The following is a 19,838-nucleotide window of genomic DNA, read 5'->3' as shown; positions in this document are numbered from 1 at the left end:
AACTTGCTGGCAAGAATACTGTGGGAGACCGTATCAAAAGCTTTGCTGAAGTCAAGGAATAACACATCCACTGCTTTCCCCTCATCCACAGAGCCAGTTATCTCATCATAACTGATGAGAAGGCAATTAGGTTAGTCAGGCATGACTTGCTCTTGCTGAATCCATGCTGACTGTTCCTGATCACTTTCCTCTCCTCTAAGTGCTTCATAATTGATTCCTGGAGGACCTGCTCCATGATTTTTCCAGGGACTGAGGTGAGGCTGACTGGCCTGTAGTTCCCCGGATCCTCCTCCTTCCCCTTTTTAAAGATGGACACTACATTAGCCTTTTTCCAGTCATCCAGGACCTCCCCTGATCGCCATGAGTTTTTAAAGAGGATGGCCAATGGCTCTGCAATCACATCCGCCAACTCCTTTAGCACCCTCAGATGCAGCGCATCCGGCCCCATGGATTTGTGCTCATCCAGTTTTTCTAAATAGTCCCAAACCACTTCTTTCTCCATGGAGAGCTGGTCACCTTCTCCCCATACTGTGCTGCCCAGTCCAGCAGTCTGGGAGCTGACCTTGTTTGTGAAGACAGAGGCAAAAAAAAGCATTGAGTACATTAGCTTTTTTCCACATCCTCTGTCACTAGGTTGCCTCTCTCATTCAGTAAGGGGCCCACACTTTCCTTGACTTTCGTCTTGTTGCTGTCATCTTGATTAATAAAGTTCGGATTAATAATATTTGGTCTGGATTTTTTTTTTTCTTTTGCGAGGACAGGCACGATGACAAGATGCCGTACAATGGCTATGGGAAGAATACATCAATGCTGCAAAAATAAGCTAAGGCTATTCGATCCATCGGAAGTGGAGTCAAATTTCCCTGGAGGGAAGCTGCCAAGCCCAGAACGTTCAGTATTGTCCAGGTTAAAAGACCATACCAAAGATTTACTTAGCAATAAAAGAAGTCTTCCCTGTACGCTAACCTAAGCCCACTCTTTGGATCTTTGCTGCCTACTTAGATCCTAGTCACGTAATTTGTGCTAAGACGGATGTGATGGAGGAGGGGGAAATACGGAGCCTTCTTCAAATCAGCAAAATGGGATTTCCAGGGTAAAATTACTTTGGAATTGTATCTTAAGGGAAAAAAAGATGTTTGAAAGGTTGATGTTCAACCTTTTAACAGACTCACTTGAGAGGCTGCATCTTTTAGACAAGGAAAGGGTGTTAAAGGTGCTTGTCCATTAGCGAGTGTATTATCGCAATCAGCTACAAAACAGGGCAAGTAAATAAATCTGGCTTATGTTGTGGATTCATCCCAGAGTTCACGAACCCCCTGAATGCACAAGTTACACTACAGCGCTGTGTGATCTCACCGCAGCATTGAGCTTGCATCCCCACTAAATGACTAACATCACTTGCTTGATCAGAGCAAAGGGACTGTTACAACACATTCCATAAACTCAGGCAAAGATCACAGACTTACACGTGCGTGCAACAGCAAAGCTTAGACCTCATTGGAAAAGCAGGCTGAAGGTGTTTGTAGCATGGGTCCCTCCCTTCCCAAGGCTCCTAACATACAAGACAAGAAGTCGCCAAGCCCTGACAATGCAGAAGCAACTTCTACTTCAAAAGGAATGAGCAAAACATTTTCCATAGCTTGGTTTTAAGTAAAACCATTCCCCGTTGCTTACTCCCTTCCCCACAAGTCAAACACCGAAAGCTGGCTTTATCCACAAGTTAGAGCAGGATTACCACTGGGAAAATCAAAGCCTCAATGGCCAAGTTTGGCCTTTGCATCATGGCATCTGTGGAGACTTTAGGCCAAATTTTCAGAGACGCTGAGCACCTGCAGGTCCAAGGCCCCAGGTTTCCTGCATGTTTGGAAGTTCAAACAGATGCCTCACGACAACCCAAAGGCTTAGACTAGAGGCAGTTTTGAATATTCTTCTGAAGTTTTGTCCTGGGTGGTCTTCGGAGGTTTAAAATAGTCTGCACTGTACTAATCTTTCAGTCTGGCACTGGGCTTCTGTTCTACGAGGAGAAAATCTACTAGACCAACAAATACTTTAAACACTTCCACGCTTAACTGGTCAGTCGAAGGGAAGCAAACAAAACCCAGACCGACTGTTCATGGCGTCTCCGACACTTCTGCTATTACCAACGTCTTTAACATTGTAGCTGGCACCAGCCACCTGCACAGATGTCAGTCCAGAACATGGGGCCCTTCCCCGCCCCCCATAAAAATGAAAATTCAACATCATGAAGATGCTAAACACAGCTGCAGAAGCAATGGTAACAAGTCAGTCATGTGTTTTAAGGTTTTGCTTACTGAACAGCCTCATGGGAGACATGCTGTTTCATCAAGATCCCAGGGGTAAGGAAGATTCTGCTCATAACTGCAAACAAAAATGTACAGTAACTAAAACACTAGCTGCCAAGATGCTTTCATAACAAGCCTAAGTAACCACATTAACATTATTCAAATTACTCTCCATTTTGTTGCGCCAATCCCCTTTCCCCTTGTCTTTCTCGCTCTTTTTTTTTTTTTTTTAACCTTAAGTCTCAGTCATGCATCTGGGTCAGCACAGGTGGATTCTTATGCTCACAGCCTTCAATGGAGCTGCACGTGGGCACAAGGGTCCACCCGCATGGTTCAGATGGTAAAATCCAGAGCTTAGATTGTAAACTCTTGGGGAAAGGGACTGCATCTTATTTATTCTGCTCTATAAAACTGATCACTATAACACAGGCCACTCAGCCTAATCCACGCAGCATGGAGGAGTCATGACTTCAGTGGTTTTTCACATGCTGTTTCTTGCGAGCGACGATTACAAATGTTTCTTAAGATCAGTGCTTGCTTCAGCAGAACAGCTCAGCTTATTCCAGATGCTTGGGGGGTTGCAAAAGTCAGGAGTTTTCTAATTAGTCAGACCATTTTAATTAGGGATCCACAACAGCTCTGTGCACTTTCCAGCTCCCTGCCTCTCTCTTTGCAAACAGGTCGGCCCCAGACAAAAGAAAAAAAAGAAGTGTGGCTGGCAACAATGCTAATCAAGTTCTCTGCTGCCTCTGTCCCATTATACAAGCAGGGCTTCCCCACCTGCTGGTGAGGCAGGAGGGGGAAGGGAGAGAACACACTGGGCATGCGCAACAACCTCTCTCCTGCTTCTGCCTTTACAAGGGAGTTGGGCTTCCCTTGCATCCTGGGGAGGGGAAACACCACGAACACACACATGCGCAGTGCCTGCCCGACCCCTGCTACAGTAGCAGGGCTTCCCCCACGTCCTGGGGAGATGGGAGGAAAAGAAAAAAGGGTTGGGAGCAACTGGGCATGTGCACTGCCTGCCTCCTCTCCTTCCCCCACCCCCCCGATTAATTTGCCACTGCCAGAGACAAGGCGGGAACCTCAAAACGCTTAACAGTGTTTCTCTCCAAACAAATAATCCCCTTGCCCTGTAATAACATCCCCTAATGCAGCACCTTACCCCACACACTTCCCAGACAGAGAGCAAGGCCAATACCAGACAGGGAGCATGGGCATGATCTTCCCTATTACCCATCTGTTACTGGATCAGCTTGTGGGTAAAAGAGACAAGCCTTCCAGCTCCATCCGTCTATGGGGCTCCAAAGCTTGGCTTTTTCACCCACTGAAGGTGGTCCAATAACAGATATTACCTCACCCCACCTTGTCTCACACCCTGGGACCAACAAGGCTACAGCACTGGAAATAAGTGTAGCATTATGTTTTCTCTCTAGCTGAAGAATTCGGGGGAAGCTCCCCGCTTACAATGCCAGTACATTTCTTTCAGGAAGCGGGGCTCCTCTAATGGCATCCCAACCAGAGAGGGACGGTCTTTCAAATAAAGATCATGATTCCTCTTTCGTGATAAGAGCAGAGCCTCTTCCTCTCTAACATCAATGTCTGCCTGCACATGTAATAAACGGATCACATACCCCACTTCCCAGCAAAGCACATTCACTCACATGATAGTAAAACTAAAGGGCTGGGGGTTTAGGGGGAAGAGTTCTGTTAGTGACCAAGGTAAGTTTGACATTGAAATCCTTCCTATAGAACATTTGAGAGACCCATTTTTCTTCTGTTGGTCTGGGGAATATCCAGACTTCCCTCCCTTCCACCCAAAAAGGACTTCCCTTTCCCCAAATAAAGAAGGAACCAAGCAAAACCTGGGTGCTCAAAAGATCCCAGCCAGCTTTTTTCGCAGTGCATGAATTCCCCTCTCTCCCCACTTTTCTTTTAGGAGAGAGAAGGCCCCCACACCTCCAAAAAAGGTGAGCTCATTTGAGTCAAGAAGGGGCCTAATCTAGGTCACTAATGGGGGATTAATTTTCAGGACAGGTTTGAACTTCTGTCCTCAAATCCAAAGTAGCCATAACAAGGGAGGGGCTCATGTTCAAAGGCAGGTTGGCTTGGTCTCTCCTCCACCTTTGGGAAAGAGAGGAATTTGCTTGTGTGCTTGCAAGAGATACACAGCTTCCCCACATCATTCAAATTCTCTCTGCAAGTTACCCCATCCAAAATGCAAGTACCCCTACATTCTCAGCAAGAGTGCCAACCCCTGGACTGACCCACATGAGGTGGGAAGGTGGGTGCTTACAACACAGGGGCTAAAATTCCCCATGGGGGGAGGTGGGGGGAGAAAATCAAACCAAGAGGGAGAGAACATGTTTGATAAATATCAAGAGTAACTGCAAGGAGGAGATAGTTAAAAAGGCTTTTGTTGTGGGTTAAAGGGACTGGGTTGGAGGAAATCTTCAGCTGATGTGATTAAATGGATTTAACCTATGGATCGTTATTTTTTTTAAAAAGCATTAAATAATCACATACCCCCCTCCCCCCAACCCTAGCTGGGTCAATTTTAAGAAAAGCCACTATTTATAATATTTCCCCTTCACAAAAAACTAAGAGGGGAATGACAAGAGGGGTTTATCCCGCAGCAGCTCACAGGGAAAGGGGGACATACTGCCCACACTTGGTTTTGAGGGTGGGGTAGAATAACCAGATGTCCCAATTTTATAGGGAGAGCCCCAATATTTGGGGCTTTTTCTTATATGGGTGCCTATACCTCCCCCCGCCCCTGGTCCCGGTTTTTCACATTTGCTATCTGGTTACCCTAGGGTGGGGACAGGTAAGGGGTCCACCTAGCCCCAACTATACCCCCCCGTTAGAAAGATGAGGACTATTTGTCATCTCTTTTCCCCCTCGTTACTGGGGGGGGCGGGGGTGGCTCCCATCCCTCACCCCGGGCTTTGACCTATATGGGGTGGGCCTCTAGGCCTTGACCTATGGGGCCAGGGGGCTCCCCTTCCACACCGCTAGGCTTTGACCTATATGGGGTGGGCCTCTAGGCCTTGACCTATGGGGCAGTGGGGGCTCCCATCCCTCACCCCGGGGCCTTGCCCTATGGGGCGAGGAGGGGGCTCCAAGGCCTTACCCTATGGGGCGAGGAGGGGGCTCCCATCCCTCACCCCTGGGCCTTGACCTATATGGGGTGGGCCTCTAGGCCTTGACCTATGGGGCAGTGGGGGCTCCCATCACTCACCCCGGGGGCCTTGACCTATATGGGGTGGGCCTCTAGGCCTTGACCTATGGGGCAGTGGGGGCTCCCATCACTCACCCCGGGGGCCTTGACCTATGGGGCGAGGAGGGGGCTCCCAGGCTTTGCCCTATGGGGCGAGGAGGGGGCTCCCCTCCCTCACCCCGGGGCCTTGACCTATGGGGCCGGGACTCCCAGGCTTTGCCCTATGGGGCCGGTGCCCCCCACCCCCCGGGGCCCGTCTCTCACGATCCGCTCCTTGCTGTGCTCGGGCTCGCTGATGATCACGGCCTGGCCTCCCGCTCGGCCGCCGCCCGGCCCGGGCCTGGCCGCCCTCTTGCCGCCGGGGGTCCCGTCCAGCTCGGCCGCCGCCAGCAGCAGCTCCCGGGGCCCGTCCTCATCGCTGCTGCCGCCGCCGCCGCCGCTGCTGCTGCCCTCGCCGCCGCCGGCCCCGCGCTCGGGCCGGCCCCGCTTCCTCGGCCCGGGGCCCGGCCGCTTCCTGCCGGCCGCGCGGGCCGTCCCGTTGCCGGAGCTGGCCTCCCACCCGGGCCCCGCCGCCGCCTTCCTCCGGGGCATGTCGCCGGCTGGGCAGAGAGGGACAAACACACACCGCGCTCATGGGCCCCGATCCGGCCCGCCGGGCCCCACCCCAGCGGCAGGGTCCCCGGGGCGGCGGAGCTCCAGCCTGCCGGGAAAGTGGGGGGCAGCCCCCGGGGGCATACAGCCCTGAAATGCACCAGCGAGCAACAGCAAAACCCCTAACAAGCCCCCCACGCCTCGTGCAGAGAAACTGCCCCCCCCATGCACTAAAATCGCACCGAAAAATCCTTCCCCCCCCCCCGGATGGATTAAAATTTGCCACCTTGAAAACAAAAATGTGCATGGAAATGGCTCACCCCTGCCAAAGTTTAGGGGGTAAATGTGTCTCTGCTTCCCCTCCCCCCGACAGCATTCAACCTGGCCCACAGACAAGATGTAATGGGGGAGAAAAATACCCCCTCTCCCCCACTTAAAATGTACAATCTAGAAAAGATCAGGGCATTACATCTACCCCCAGAAAGGGGTGATGAGCTCCAGCGATAGTTTTACACCTTGGCAAACAACCCCCCCATAGCCAAGCCGGTTCCAAAAATTATAGGTGAGAGTTATCGACCCTCGGCCGGAATCACTAGGATACTTACAAAGCGCTTTAAAGTCTATTAAAAGTACAATTTACCCCCACTTTGTCTCTCCCCTCGAGGCACCCGCAAAGTGTGTGTGTGGGGGGGGGAATTTCCTCTCACCTGCTGCTGCTTTTGTCTTTGAACTCCCCTCCCCCTCATTTAAAAAAAATTAAACTCAATTATCTCTCTCCCTCCTTCCTCCCCCCGCTCAGAAATGACACAAAAATCTAATTCATGTCTCCATCCTAGAGGTTTCAGAGCTTGATCTTCTAGTAGCCGGATCCGTTCCCAGGCCTTTTCAAGAAAAGAATCAAAAAGATGCGCCCCCCCCCCAAAAAATAAAATCCATAAACACCTGTTCGGGGAGTTGGATTTGTTGTTGTTGTTCCAAATCAAGAAGAAAAAAACTTTAATGTTCTCCAACTCTTTCCAGCAGTTTTTGATTTTGATTTTTTGCCCGTGTAGCTCTGCCGGTTTATTTCGGATTCAGGTTAGGAATTTTTTCCAGCTCTCCTCTTCTAGATTTTCCTCCAGCGTCCCTTTTTCTTTTGCTCTGCCTTTAAAAAAAAAAAATTTGAACAATGGGATCTCTGTCTGTCTCCGATTAAACCACGTGGATCCGCCTTCCTTCCCTTTTTTTATTCATTCAACCCCAACCCCCCTCCTCTTAGTTTTTTTTTTTTATCCGCTCCCCCCCACACACACACTACCTTTAAAAAAACCAACTTTCTTCTCCTCCCAAAGAGATCAGAATCGAATTTGAAAACTCTACCTGGTTTGGATGAAGAGTGCAACAAAAAGAAAGAAAGAATTCAAAGGCCTTAATTAATTTTGTTTTGTTTCCTGTTAAAGAAAAGGGTTTTTTCCCCCTAGCGCCCACCCACCAGATGCACTTAAAATGTAAATATGAGCCGCCAGGCTACAATACAAAACAGAAACACATGTATGCACAAGAAAAAGGAAAGAGCTGTGAAAGAAGGAGGCAGGCAAAGTCCAGCTTTGAGAACAGCTCCATCTTTAGGACAGGATGACTGGGGGGGGGGTTAATGCAATTAATATGGGGGGGGGAGCAGTTCTTCCCCTGGCTACAATGCTACACTGAAATCCTCCTGCATGAATTAAGGCTAATGGCAAAACTGCCTATTTGTTACGTCTTGGTATTCGTTTATTATTATTTATTTGTATTCCAGTCCTGTCAATGGACCCAAACTGAAATTAGAGCCCTGTTCTGCTAATAGGGGCTATAGATACATATATGCATCGTGGATAATTCTCTGAAAACATCTGCTCAATGTGAAGCCACAATCAAAAAAGCCAGCGGCATGTTAGGAACCATTAGGAAAAGGGTAGATAATGAAACAGAAAAATATCCTAATGCCACTATATAAATCCATGGGACACTCACACCTTGAATATTGCGGGCAGTTCTGGTCGCCCCATCTCAAACAAAGATATATTCGAATTGGCAAAGGTGGCTGAGAAGGGCAACAAAAATGATTAAGGGTATGGAACAGCTTTCTTATTAGAGGAGAGATTTGAAAGACTGGGACTGTTCAGCTTGGAAAAGAGACGATTAAGGGGGGATATGATAGAGGGCTGTAAAATCATGAATGATGTGGAGGAAGTGAATAAGGCAGTGTTATTTACTTCTTCACATAACACAAGAACCAGGGGTCACCCAATGAAATGACTAGGCAGCTGGTTTAAAACAAACAAAAGGAAGTATTTCACACAACACACAGTCAACCTGTGGAACTTGTTGCCAGGGGATGTTGTGAAGGACAAAACTATAACTGGGTTAAAAAAAGAACTAGATATATTCATGGAGAATAGGTCCATCAACGGCTATTAGCCAAAATGGTCAGGGACGCAACCCCATGCTCTGGATGTCCCTAACCTTTGACTGCCATAATCTGGGAGTGGACGACAGGGGATTGATTACTTGAGGATTGCCCTCTGTTCTGTTCATTCCCTCTGAAGCACCTGGGATTGGTCACTGTTGGGAGACAGGATACTGGGCTAGATGGACCCTTGGTCTGACCCAGTCTGGCTGTTCTTATGTTCAGTGTTGTTGTAGCCATGTTGGTCCCAGGGTATTAGAGAGACAAGGTGGGTGAGGTGATATCTTTTATTGGACCAGCTTCTGTTGGAGAGAGAGACAAGTTTTCAAGCTTGCAGACATACAGTGAGAGAGAGTCCCTCACCTGAAGAGTTTTCAATCCTGCAATCTCTTTCCCCGAGACTATTGCTGTGCATAAAGTTAAGCACATGCTTAAGTGCTTTGCTGGATTGGGGCCAGAATGCTCAGCCGTTTGCAGGATCACCCCCTGTATGGGATAGATCTAAAGGAAATAATATCCCCATTCTACAGATTGGGGACTGAGGCAGAGAGAGATTAAATGAGTTGCCCAGAGTCAGACAGGAAGGCTCTGGTGGATCCAGGAGCTGAACCCAGGTCTCTTGAGTCTCAGTCCAGGGCCTTAAATACAAGACCATTCACCTGGTCAATATTAGCTGTAATGGTCCATTATTTGTCTTTTCCTGCATTGAACCGTGGATCGTTACTTGTATCGCGTTTTGGAAGAAGCTCCTCTCTGCTGTGAGGTGTATTTGAAATTGTAGTACCAGTCATGAGCATGGTATTTTATATACATAAATACATTCATAACCACAGTCTTTATACATATCTCATAATGACCATCAAGTTCAGAACATTACAAGCTTTCATAAAAGACCTCACTCTACATATTTTATACACAATAACTTTGTATACAACCAGCTGATTCACTTACTTACTCTTTCGGGTCTAGACTCCCCCTGTCTTTCCCTTGGGGTGTCTGGACCCTGACTGGCACAGCATGGAATTCAGCTAGAGAAAATATAATTATCCAAACTGGAATACATTAGGGCATTAGTGTTAACACCTTTACCCTGTAAAAAAGTGCCATTGAATCGTCAATGGTCAGGATCTGATTTTACATATCACCCAGAAGGCTGCCTCTACTGGTCCCAGTATGGATCGTAAAGTGGCACATTACTGGTTTAGAGGAAAGAAAGAATCACTGAATCCCCACTCCGCTATCACTTCCTGAGGCACATGGAATTTTCAGGGAGGCCTCCCATCAAAACCATATTCCCTACTTATTTTAGGACACCTGAGAAGATGAAATGGCTGGAAACATAACAAATGCTTTCCAATGTATATGATAAGGGCATCTTCTTTGTATTTGCTCTTCCAGTGGGTTAGTTTAAAATGAGGAGAAGAAGAAATTTGAGCGGAGGAACAGTGCTGTGTCCTGATTTTAAAAGGTCAGAGCCTTTGCGAAGAAATAATAACTTCAGTGATTGTTATCCTCCCTTTGTTGGCTTTACCATTTCCTTTATGTACCGTGCCCAGAGTTGCCAATTAAGAGTGAAGAGCAGAGAGGACGCTGTAGTGGATTGGAGGGTGCCTTTGTAGTGTGGCAGGGCAGGAATAAAATGCAATCCTATCCCATAAGAATGTCTCTGAGGCCCTTCTGATCCCACCCTTATGCTCCAAATAATTAGTAGCTGCCCTTTTTATTGCTAGAGCTGTCTTGGCTTGTTTAATTACTTAAAGGCTTTGTTCTGGCCCAGTGTGACTGGAGACTTATGGTAAGTGCATAACACAGAGGGCCATTTTGCAGTCTCCTTTACCTCACTGGACAAACTGTGCTTAAATCACTGGATTTACTCTAGATTTCCACTGGTGAAACCTGACAGCAAAATTAAGCCTCTAGAGTTAATGCCTAGGACACATTGCATTGTATCACCATGTAAATAAGAAATTAAAACTAAATTAAAAAGTCAGATCCCGATAGTGTTTTCTCTGAAGCACATTTAGGGATGACTGAAAAAATAATAGCTCATCAAATTGGTTTCGTGTCTTATTTCCAAGAAAAATTTCTCAAGCTCGCTTCTCTCGGACTCAGTATCTAGATGCGTTGTCTATGATTAGGGCCCTACCAAATTCGTGGTCCATTTTGGTCAAGTTCATGGTCATAGGATTTAAAAAATAGGAAATTTCATGATCTCAGCTATTTAAATCGGAAATTTCACCGTGTTGTAATTGGAGGGGTCCTGACCCAAAAAGGAGTTCTGGGGGGATCGCAAGGTTATTGTAGGGGGGATTGTGGTACCTGCAGAGCTGGGCCATCAGTCAGCAGCTGCCACTCTCTAGCCGCCCAGCTCTGAAGGCAGCAGCGCAGAAGTAAGAGTGGTATCGTATGATATTGCCACCCTTACTTCTGCACGGCTGCTGGCGGGGCGCTGCCTTCAGAGCTGGGCACCTGGCCAACAGCTGCCACTTTCCGGCCGCCCAGCTCTCAAGGCAGTGCAGAAGTAAGAGTGGCAATACCACGATCCCCCCTACAATAACCTTGTGACCCCCCCCTGCAACTCTCTTTTGGGGCAGGATCCCCAATTTGAGAAACTCTGGTCTCCCCATGAAATCAGTGTAGTATAGGGTAAAAGCACACAAAAGACCAGATTTCATGGGGGCAGACCAGATTTCAAAGTCTGTGACACCTTTTTCATGGCTGTGAATTTGGTAGGGCCCTATCTATGATCAAACAGGGTCACATTAGGGAAGAGAACACAGGACTATTTCATCTCCCAAGCCTTTGCTCTAAATACTGGAAAAACACTCCCTCTTTACATTTTATTCTTCCCAGTTCTGGAGGTTTAATGGTCAGAAGGCAGAATACAGAACTATAATTCACCAGTTTAATCCCATTCCTTTGGAGCTGGTACAGGGGATGTTCACTCAGGAACTGCACTAAAAGATTTGATGTAAAAAAAAATCCCAATTAGCTTAATGGAAGTGGCTACAGCTCATCTTTAATGGGCTAGGAATCCCTGACTCCCATTTCTGGCTCTGCCACTGATTCACTCTATGACCTTGAGCAAATCACTTAGGACCAGATTCACTAGTGCAAGCCTGGGGTAAGTCTGTTGACTTCAGATGAGTTGCTGTTGATTTACACTAGTGTAAAGCAGAATTTGACTATTAATCTGACTTAGTTTCCCACTCTGTAAAATGGGCAGAATAATACATACCTACCGGGTCTCCTGAGTCCCAATTCCGTACTCTGTCCACCATATCATGCTGCATCCCTCTGAGTATTATTGTTAGATTTGGTTGGGGAAGTGCGAGGGTTTTACTTTTGTTTGGTTCCCCCAATAGACCAGCGATAGGAACCCAAGACAATTAGGCAGATGGCTACAGTCTATAAGGACGCCAGTCACGGACTAAGGGTCACCAACTGTCTCTTGAGACCCTTTTTTATTTTAATCTAAAAATGTCAGCAACATGTATAAGGTGGCAGAAAAGGCACAGAAAGGGGTTCAAATTAGGGACTGACAAGCCAGATCTGAAGGTTGTGCTAAGGTTTAGATAAGAATATGGATCATTTGGGACTCACCTGGAGTCCTTTTGCGTTTGTCTCGCTTATACAGAAGAGCATGATCTTGTGGTTAAAGCCCAGGGGTAGCAATCAGAACTGGTTGCATGTCTGTCTCTGCTACACGCCCAATGGGGACCTCGGTCAAGTATATTTCACCTCTCTGCCCTCAGTTTTCGCAACTGTATAATGCTGTACAATGCTCAGTGGGGACTTATGAAGTTCATTCATTAATGTTTGTAAAGTGCTTTGAAATCCTTGAATGACAGGAGCTAGAGAAGTGCGAAGATCTATCTATCTATCTAACTATCAGATATGTAATGGCACCCAGCACTGTAGTTTCATTTATTATGATAATTTATTGTGAACATCCGTATGATATCTCATGCTTCGATGCCAAGCACAAGCAAGATTGCTATCAAGGAATTCATTCTACCACATAATTGCCATTAGGTTTCCTTAGGAAAATGGCACACTGCAATTGGTCTCTACTAGAGAAGTGTTTCCCCCTTTACAATGTGGCCATGTGGCAAACCTGGTGGTGTCTGGGCTGTGGGCTGGAAAATGAAGGCTTTTTCCCCTTGTGTGTCGCGAGCGCTGATGCAACTAGACGCCAGAATCATATGATGCTAAGGTGTGGATTTCCAGAAACTGGTTTTTCCTGCGGTTGGGCTGCCCTGGGAAAGTAATTTGGAGAGTGAAGAACTTGCCCTGCCTGTTAACTCCCCGCAGTAGTTATGCTATTGCATGCCTCCATCATATGCATTGTCATTTAATCTCAGAAGGCCTGTGGCTGTGCTTACAGAGACTTCTCCGATAGAAGTGGGTGTGGACAGTCATCAGTTAGGTGTGCCACAATACTGCATTATGCTGCTAGACCACAACCTCTCTGGGGCACAGACTGTCTGTGTTTGTTTAATCCAGGTGCATGATTAGGGCTTGTAGGCAATACAATGAGGATGAGGATAATTATGAAAAGAAGAAGAAGGAGGAGGAGAAGAAGGACAGAAGAAATATGAGTTCCCTAACAGAAACATGCAGGGAATTACGCCTTTTATCCATGAGGCAGCTGCTTTGTTCCTAATATGCAACTCCAATCAGATGGACGGGTCAGAATCTACACAGGTAGGATTGCTCCATAATAGTGGTGGAGGCCAATTCATTTTTCACTTGTCATTCTGTGGCTCTCTCAGAAAGGCCTCCTGGGATGCTGTTTTATTGTCATGATTAAATCACCGCTATCCTTGGCAGGGACCATCTTTATGTTCTGGGTTTGTACAACACCTACCACCATGGGGCCTCGGTTCATGACTGGGGCTCTGAGGTGCTACCACAATACAAAGAACAAACAATAATCCTTTCCCCCAGGAACTAAACACATAAATCAGTAGGAATTTGGGACCAGATCCTCAGCTGCTCGCTGTAGCTCCATTGATTTCAATGGAGTTGGTTTATATCTGCCCTTTTTTCTGGATTTCTTTGGAGTGCCGGTAATACATTGCTTTGGGTTTTGTGTTTTTTCTCTGCCTGGTCTTGATCCTTTTGCCGCTCAGTAAGAAACAGGTGGATCGTTGCCCATATTCAAAGGACCGTTTACCAGTAAAATCAGGGTTTCACCTGAAACAGGACGCCCAAAGTTCTGTGTTCCCGGCTTCTGTCATGGCGAAGGATAGCTCAGGGTTTTCATTAGAACCTATTTTTCGTTGTGCTTATAATTTGGAAAAGGAAAGGGATGGGGAGAAGGTGACAAGCTCTTTGGAGAAGGGACCATCTTTATGATCGGTTTGTACAGCACCGAACACAACGGGGGCCTGGCCCATAGAGCTTAATAACTACCAGGTTACAAATAATAAAAGTAACTTGAGACTTGCCAGTGGCGCTGCTTGTAGGATGGGATTTGCAAAGCAGCCTAAGGAGATATCGGTACCCAAATCACCTTCCGAAGAAGTGGGCTGTAGTCCACGAAAGCTTATGCTCTAATAAATTTGTTAGTCTCTAAGGTGCCACAAGTACTCCTGTTCTTCTTTTCACTATTCTAGGTGCTCATACAGCCGTCCTCACTAGATTACCCGAGAACCTCTCAATCATCAGTGGATTTCTCCTCACATTTCCCTGTGAGGCAGGGCAGTGCTATTATCCCCATTGCTCAGATAGGGAACTGGGGCCCAGAGTGACCAGGTGCCTTGCACAACCTCACACAACAAATATGTGGTAGAGCAGGGCACCCTAACCACTAAACTATTCTTACTCCTGACGGGCGTCAGAGTTCAGAGCAGCTGCAGCTGTAGTCCCGCTCCACGGTTCCACCGAGGGCACCCACTTTAGGCTCCATCTCTTCAGCCGTCGCTTCTCTTGGGGGGAAACCCACGTCTCACACGCTCCTGACTGTGGATTTGAAGGCTGCACAGAACTCTGCCTACACTGTGATATCCCCAGCAAGCCAGACTGCCTAAAAGGCCAGCGCCTATACTTTGATTTCTCTTCAAGGGCTGTGACCAGTGGATCGCCCGCAGTTATAAGTTACCCTCCACCTCCTTCTAAGCAAGCACATTCATTCTTAAAGTAAAAGCATTACAGAGAAAACATATTAAAACAATTAAAGAACCTACATGTATGCTAAAAAGCTTACCAGAGTCACCCTGCAACTCCAGCCTAAGGCTCTGGTAGGTTTTAATTCTTCAAAACTCACCATTGGGTTTTCCTCATGGTTATAAGTTCATCCATGTTAGATTCAGAATCAGAACAAGGACTGGGCAGATCAGTCATTTCTGGCCTTTGATCTCAGCCTTGTGTAAGAGGTAATCAGCAGGCAATGATCCTCTCCTCAGGGCATAGCTTCAAAGGGCTGTGGGTTTGGTTTTTTTGCATAACTGGCGTTGGGGAATTTGCATTAACTTCTCCCTAGGAATTCCCCAGGAAATCCATTAGCACGTTTTCTCCCCAAAGTCCATATTTGTCTGGCACATTTTCAGTATAGTCTTTTGAACTCTGAGGTCTTAAATCTGTCACATTTCTCCCCCTAGAAAGGTAATATACAATCCCTGCCCACAATAATACATCACCTTACATCAGTGGTTTTCAATCAGGGGGCCACAGACTATGTCTAAGATTTCCAAAGGGGTCTGCACCGCCATTCAAAAGTTTGTAGGGGTCTGCAAATGGAAAAAGGTTGATTGAAAACCACTGACCTTAATACAAAAAGGTCCTCCATCTATACTGGAGGAAATTGCCGTATCTGTCACAGTGGGTATGTCTACACTGTAGCCGGGAGTGTGCATTCCAGTGTGGGTACACACTAGCTCTGCTCAAGCCAATGAGCTAAAAATAGCCATGTAGCCAGGTTAGCATGGGAGGCGGCTCAGGCTAATCACTGCATACAACCCCTTTCCAGGCCTCCTACGTATATACCTGGGCAGCTAGCCTGAACCACTGCCCATGCTAACCTGGCTACACGGGGGGTGATGCAGACGCCTGCAGCAGACCCATAGAAACAGGCCCCTCATCCTCCCACTCCTCCCCCCCTTGTCGCTTCCCACCTATCCCCATGCTTTGCAGTGTCTCTGCCACGTTGCTCCTGGACTTTTGAGGAGAGTTAGTTCCCTTTCCTCCCTCCACGAATAAATACATTTTAAACAATAACATTCTACATTATAGCAGGGATGTGGTGGGATGGCGGGGGGGGGGGAGTTATGAGGGTAGTAGCCAATCGGGGAGAAGGAATTTGCATAACCTCTTTGTGGTTATTGAGAAAGAACTATTCTGAAGCTCTAATCTATCTATCTGTGGGCGGTTTGTCAATGCCTTTATTGGATACCGGATCAAGCCCTTATAAAACTCACTTGGCTGTATTACTTAGGAACTTCTTTTGGCCCTTATCCAGTGGACATGGATGACCTTATAGAATCCTAGGTAGACAGTTTTTCAGTTCATTGCTGCGGCTGATGCAACCCCAGCCACTGGCACTCATCTGGCTTTGGTTTTTTGCTTGTTTTTGTAGGCCCTACACAAACGGTGGTCACTGCTTTTATGTTCTGAATTTCTCAAGAATCGTCTTATTGAGGTCAACGGGACTACTCACAAATTAAAGCGAAGCAGATGCGTAAGTGCCTTACAGAATCAGCGCCTTCTGCAACCCATGCAAATAAGCATGCCAGTTTATGCAAATCACCGCTCTCCAAGTGGGTAATAATGGCCCTCAGCCAGCCAGCATACTGGGATTTGCATGTTGGATGGTTATTGTGAAAGAAAAGTACAATTTTTGTGAAATGCCCAACTCCTCGGCCAATCATAATGCAGAGAACCGCATAACGGAGAAATAAGGATAAAGTTATGGTTCAGTAACCGAACAGCAGACCTGAGCTCTGATTGGCTAAGAGAGGGGAAACTGCAGCATCAATGTAGAGAGACAAGGTGGGGAAGGCAATATATCTTTTACTGAACCAGTTTCTGTTGGGAAAAGAGACAAGCTTCCGAGCTCCACAGAGCTCTTCTGCAGGCAGACTGGCAAAGCTAAAAAGCAGATGCACAATTGCAACTCACATTTCAGCACCATTTCACCTGAAACAACTGTCAGCCAGGTTTGGAAATACCTCTTCTTACTTTCCATTGGTTTTTAAACCCTTTCCTGGAAGCTGGAAAATAAAACGCTGCAGATCTGGTCTTTTTAACCCGAAAACGTTTATTTTGTTTTTTTCTGTTCTAACAGAGCTGATTGATTTATAGAACGCCATCCTCGATAAGGGTCAGCACAGGCACAGATACCATGGTGATGGACGTCCTTATCGAAACCTAGGCCAACAGAGTACTGGTTAGCTGGCGCAGAGCCGGCAACTGGAGCACACATGTTCCTTCCCTGTAGACACTATGCAAACAGTGGTCCCTGCTTTTATGCTTTGAATTTCCCAGCGATGGCATCATGGATTTTATTGTTAAATACAATAAAATACAATAAATACAAATAATCCTGTATTAGATGTTCAGTACAAGGTATTTAAAATCCTGGTGTTACGGGGTGGCCTGCTCCTTTAAGGGCCAGGAGGCTTGGGTTCAATCAGCCCCACCTGTGCCCTAATTAACTGCCTTCCAGCCTAAGGGGGCTGAACTAATTGGGGTCAGGTGACAGCCTGATAAACACCTGGGCCTCATAGAAGGGCAGACAGGGCCGGCTGTAACTTTTTTGCTGCCCCAAGCAGCAAAAAAAAGCGCGGCCGCGCCGCCGGAACACCCCCCCCGAGCGCCACGCCCCGCGCTGCCCCCCCGCCGAGCGCCGCGCCGCCGGAGCACCCCCCGCGGAATGCCGCGTTGCGCCACGCTGCCCCCCGCCACCCCAAGATTGGCCGCCCCTTACCAGGTGCCGCCCCAAGCATGTGCTTGGTTGCCTGGTGCCTGGAGCCGGCCCTGAGTGCAGAGAAGTCAGTGTAGGGGAGGAAGAACACCAGGGATCACGCTGGGTGGGCTGTAACGGAAGGCCCTGAAGTAGGTGTCCCTGGAAGGACACCAAGGAATTTGCCTGGGAGTCAGGGTTTCCTCCCAGCATGGAGAATTGTAAAGAGAGCCCGGAAGGTGGGCTGAAGAGGAGCCAAGTGGGGTGAAAGAATTTGTTGTTTGTTTGGACTTTTGTTATCCTGGAAGGGGTTAAGTTTTAATGATTGACTTGGCTGGAGGGCTACGCTACAGCACCAACTCCAGCCACTGTGTGGGACCCACCTGGGAGGAGGAAATTGAGGCAGAGAGTGCCTGCAGCACCATGCTTAGCCAGCAGGTGGCACTATAGGGCCCTGGTTGTACAGCACTACACCGAGCTTATAGCAACCTTAGCAACCCTACATTCCTCCAAGTTTTCAAACTCATAAATTTCTTAAGGGCCTTGTCCTATTAACTGTCAAATGTTCTGTTCTTGGAATTTCTTTAAATGTCCTGGAGATTCAAGTATCAGAGGGGTAGCCGTGTTAGTCTGGATCTGTAAAAAGCGACAAAGAATCCTGTGGCACCTTATAGACTAACAGACATGTTGGAGCACAGCTTTCGTGGGTGAATACCCACTTCGTCAGATGCATGTAGTGGAAATTTCCAGAGGCAGGTATAAATATGCAGGCAAGAACCAGTCTAGAGATCACGAGGTTAGTTCAATCAAGGAGGATGAGGCCCTCTTCTAGCAGTTGAGGTGTGAACACCAAGGGAGGAGAAACTCCTTCTGTAGTTGGCTAGCCATTCACCGTCTTTGTTTAATCCTGAGCTGATGGTGTCAAATTTGCAAATGAACTGAAGCTCAGCAGTTTCTCTTTGAAGTCTGATCCTGAAGTTTTTGTTGCGGCAGGATGGCCACCTTTACATCTGCTATTGTGTGGCCAGGGAGATTGAAGTGTTTTCTCCTATTTTTGTATATTGTCATTCCTGATAAGGATTCAAAGCATCCACGGGCCTCAGATTTGTCCCTCAGGGCTCAGTTTTGCCATCCTCATGCTGAGTGGTTTTGGTGATTTCAACAAGACACTGCTCAAAGAGGATTTGGCCGTAAACCCTGAGCAAGAGTCAGGGCATAGGTGTGCTGCCCTAGGAGCAAACTGGGAAGCAGATCCTAACCCAGACAATCACAACCTGATGCTGGCCTTGCTCTGGTCTGGAAATAATCTGCACTAGCCCTACACTTGACACAGATGGCTTCCCCTCATGCACTGGTGAAACCACCGCCGTGCTGCCCACACCTTGCCGCTGCTCACCCACTCTCCACCCCATGGGAGTAGCGGTCTTTCAGACTGCCTCTCCCCACTGCACACAATATGACTAGTCGGTGCAAAGGAGCGAGGGGGTGTCTTCTGCATGGTCACGTTAGGAAGACCACGATCTGGCCTGGAGGAACTTCCTGCTCAACCTTCAGCACCACATAGACTAAAAATGGAATGATACAGAGAAGATTAGCATGGCCTCTGCGTCAAGATGACACGCAAATTCATGGCGCATTCCATAAGGCGCTGGCCCGGTCTGATATAGCCAATCTTTCCCTGACTAGACACCAAACAAAGTATCTGAGGTTGGTGCGATCCATCACCGGCTCGGACTCCATGGGCGCTCCGGGGAAAAAAATAGGGGGTGCTCACCACTCATCAGCCACAGCTGTTTGGCGGGGCTACGGATCAGCTGTTCGGCGGCTGGTGGGAGGGCGGAGCCTAGTGAGTGGGCGGGTGGGTGCGGGGCCTCAGGGGAGGAGACGGAGCATGGGCGGGAAGAAGCAGAGCGAGGGCGAGGCCTTGGGGAAAAGGGCAGAAAGGGGGCGGAGCCTCGGGGCGGAGCACCCACCGGGGAAAAGAAAAGTCAGCACCCGTTGCTATCCATTGTTAGAATCTGTCTTATGAGATAGTAGCCAAAAGGGCTGTAATTCTGTCTGTGGCTGCATGGAAGAACACCTATAATGGAATCCCCCGAGGACGTTAGTGAAACAAGGGACTTGTTTATCGGCCTCGGACTATTTTAATTTCTCTTCACTGTGAAACTTTATTTTTTGCTGCCTGGAAATGCCTGGATGTCACATTCTGAGGCTAACCAGGAACCACAGAAGGGCAAAGCTCATTCTCTTAATTTAGCTTTTTTTATTAGAAGTGTTCAGAGATGGCTCACTTGTCTCTGTGCAGAGCCTGCCAAGGGCAGGAGATGGAAAGGAAGGTGCGTGTGGGGAAGGAGCAGAGCGAGCTAACACCATTAATAACCTCCCCGCAAA

General features: G+C 47.7%; 1 protein-coding gene and 1 non-coding gene across 4 annotated transcripts in view; one reads left to right on the top strand and one right to left on the bottom strand.

Annotated features, from left to right (window-relative positions):
* The window catches only part of RCC2 (regulator of chromosome condensation 2), a 35,877-nt gene extending 28,246 nt beyond the window's left edge, over positions 1 to 7,631 (bottom strand). For 2 of the 3 annotated variants that reach the window (XM_034753035.1, XM_034753037.1), the window contains exons 1-3: positions 7,474 to 7,631; positions 7,057 to 7,258; positions 5,788 to 6,122 (exon numbers count right to left, since the gene is read on the bottom strand). In XM_034753035.1, coding sequence (XP_034608926.1) covers positions 5,788 to 6,114 — 327 coding nt within the window. In that variant the 5' untranslated portion in view covers positions 6,115 to 6,122; positions 7,057 to 7,258; positions 7,474 to 7,631. Of the gene's footprint in view, positions 1 to 5,787; positions 6,123 to 7,056; positions 7,259 to 7,411; positions 7,433 to 7,473 lie in introns of those variants that run through there. The other variant, XM_034753036.1, reaches the window with a different exon arrangement.
* Positions 7,632 to 18,986: 11,355 nt separating this feature from the next.
* Positions 18,987 to 19,095, top strand: LOC117868117. Its single transcript, XR_004643569.1, has one exon. It is a non-coding gene; the product is annotated as a U6 spliceosomal RNA (small nuclear RNA).
* The last annotated feature ends 743 nt before the right edge of the window (positions 19,096 to 19,838 follow it).

The sequence above is a fragment of the Trachemys scripta genome, chromosome 19 (assembly GCF_013100865.1).
Source record: "Trachemys scripta elegans isolate TJP31775 chromosome 19, CAS_Tse_1.0, whole genome shotgun sequence".
NCBI classification, from domain to species: Eukaryota; Metazoa; Chordata; order Testudines; family Emydidae; genus Trachemys; species Trachemys scripta.
This window is presented reverse-complemented; position numbering and strand designations above follow the sequence as displayed.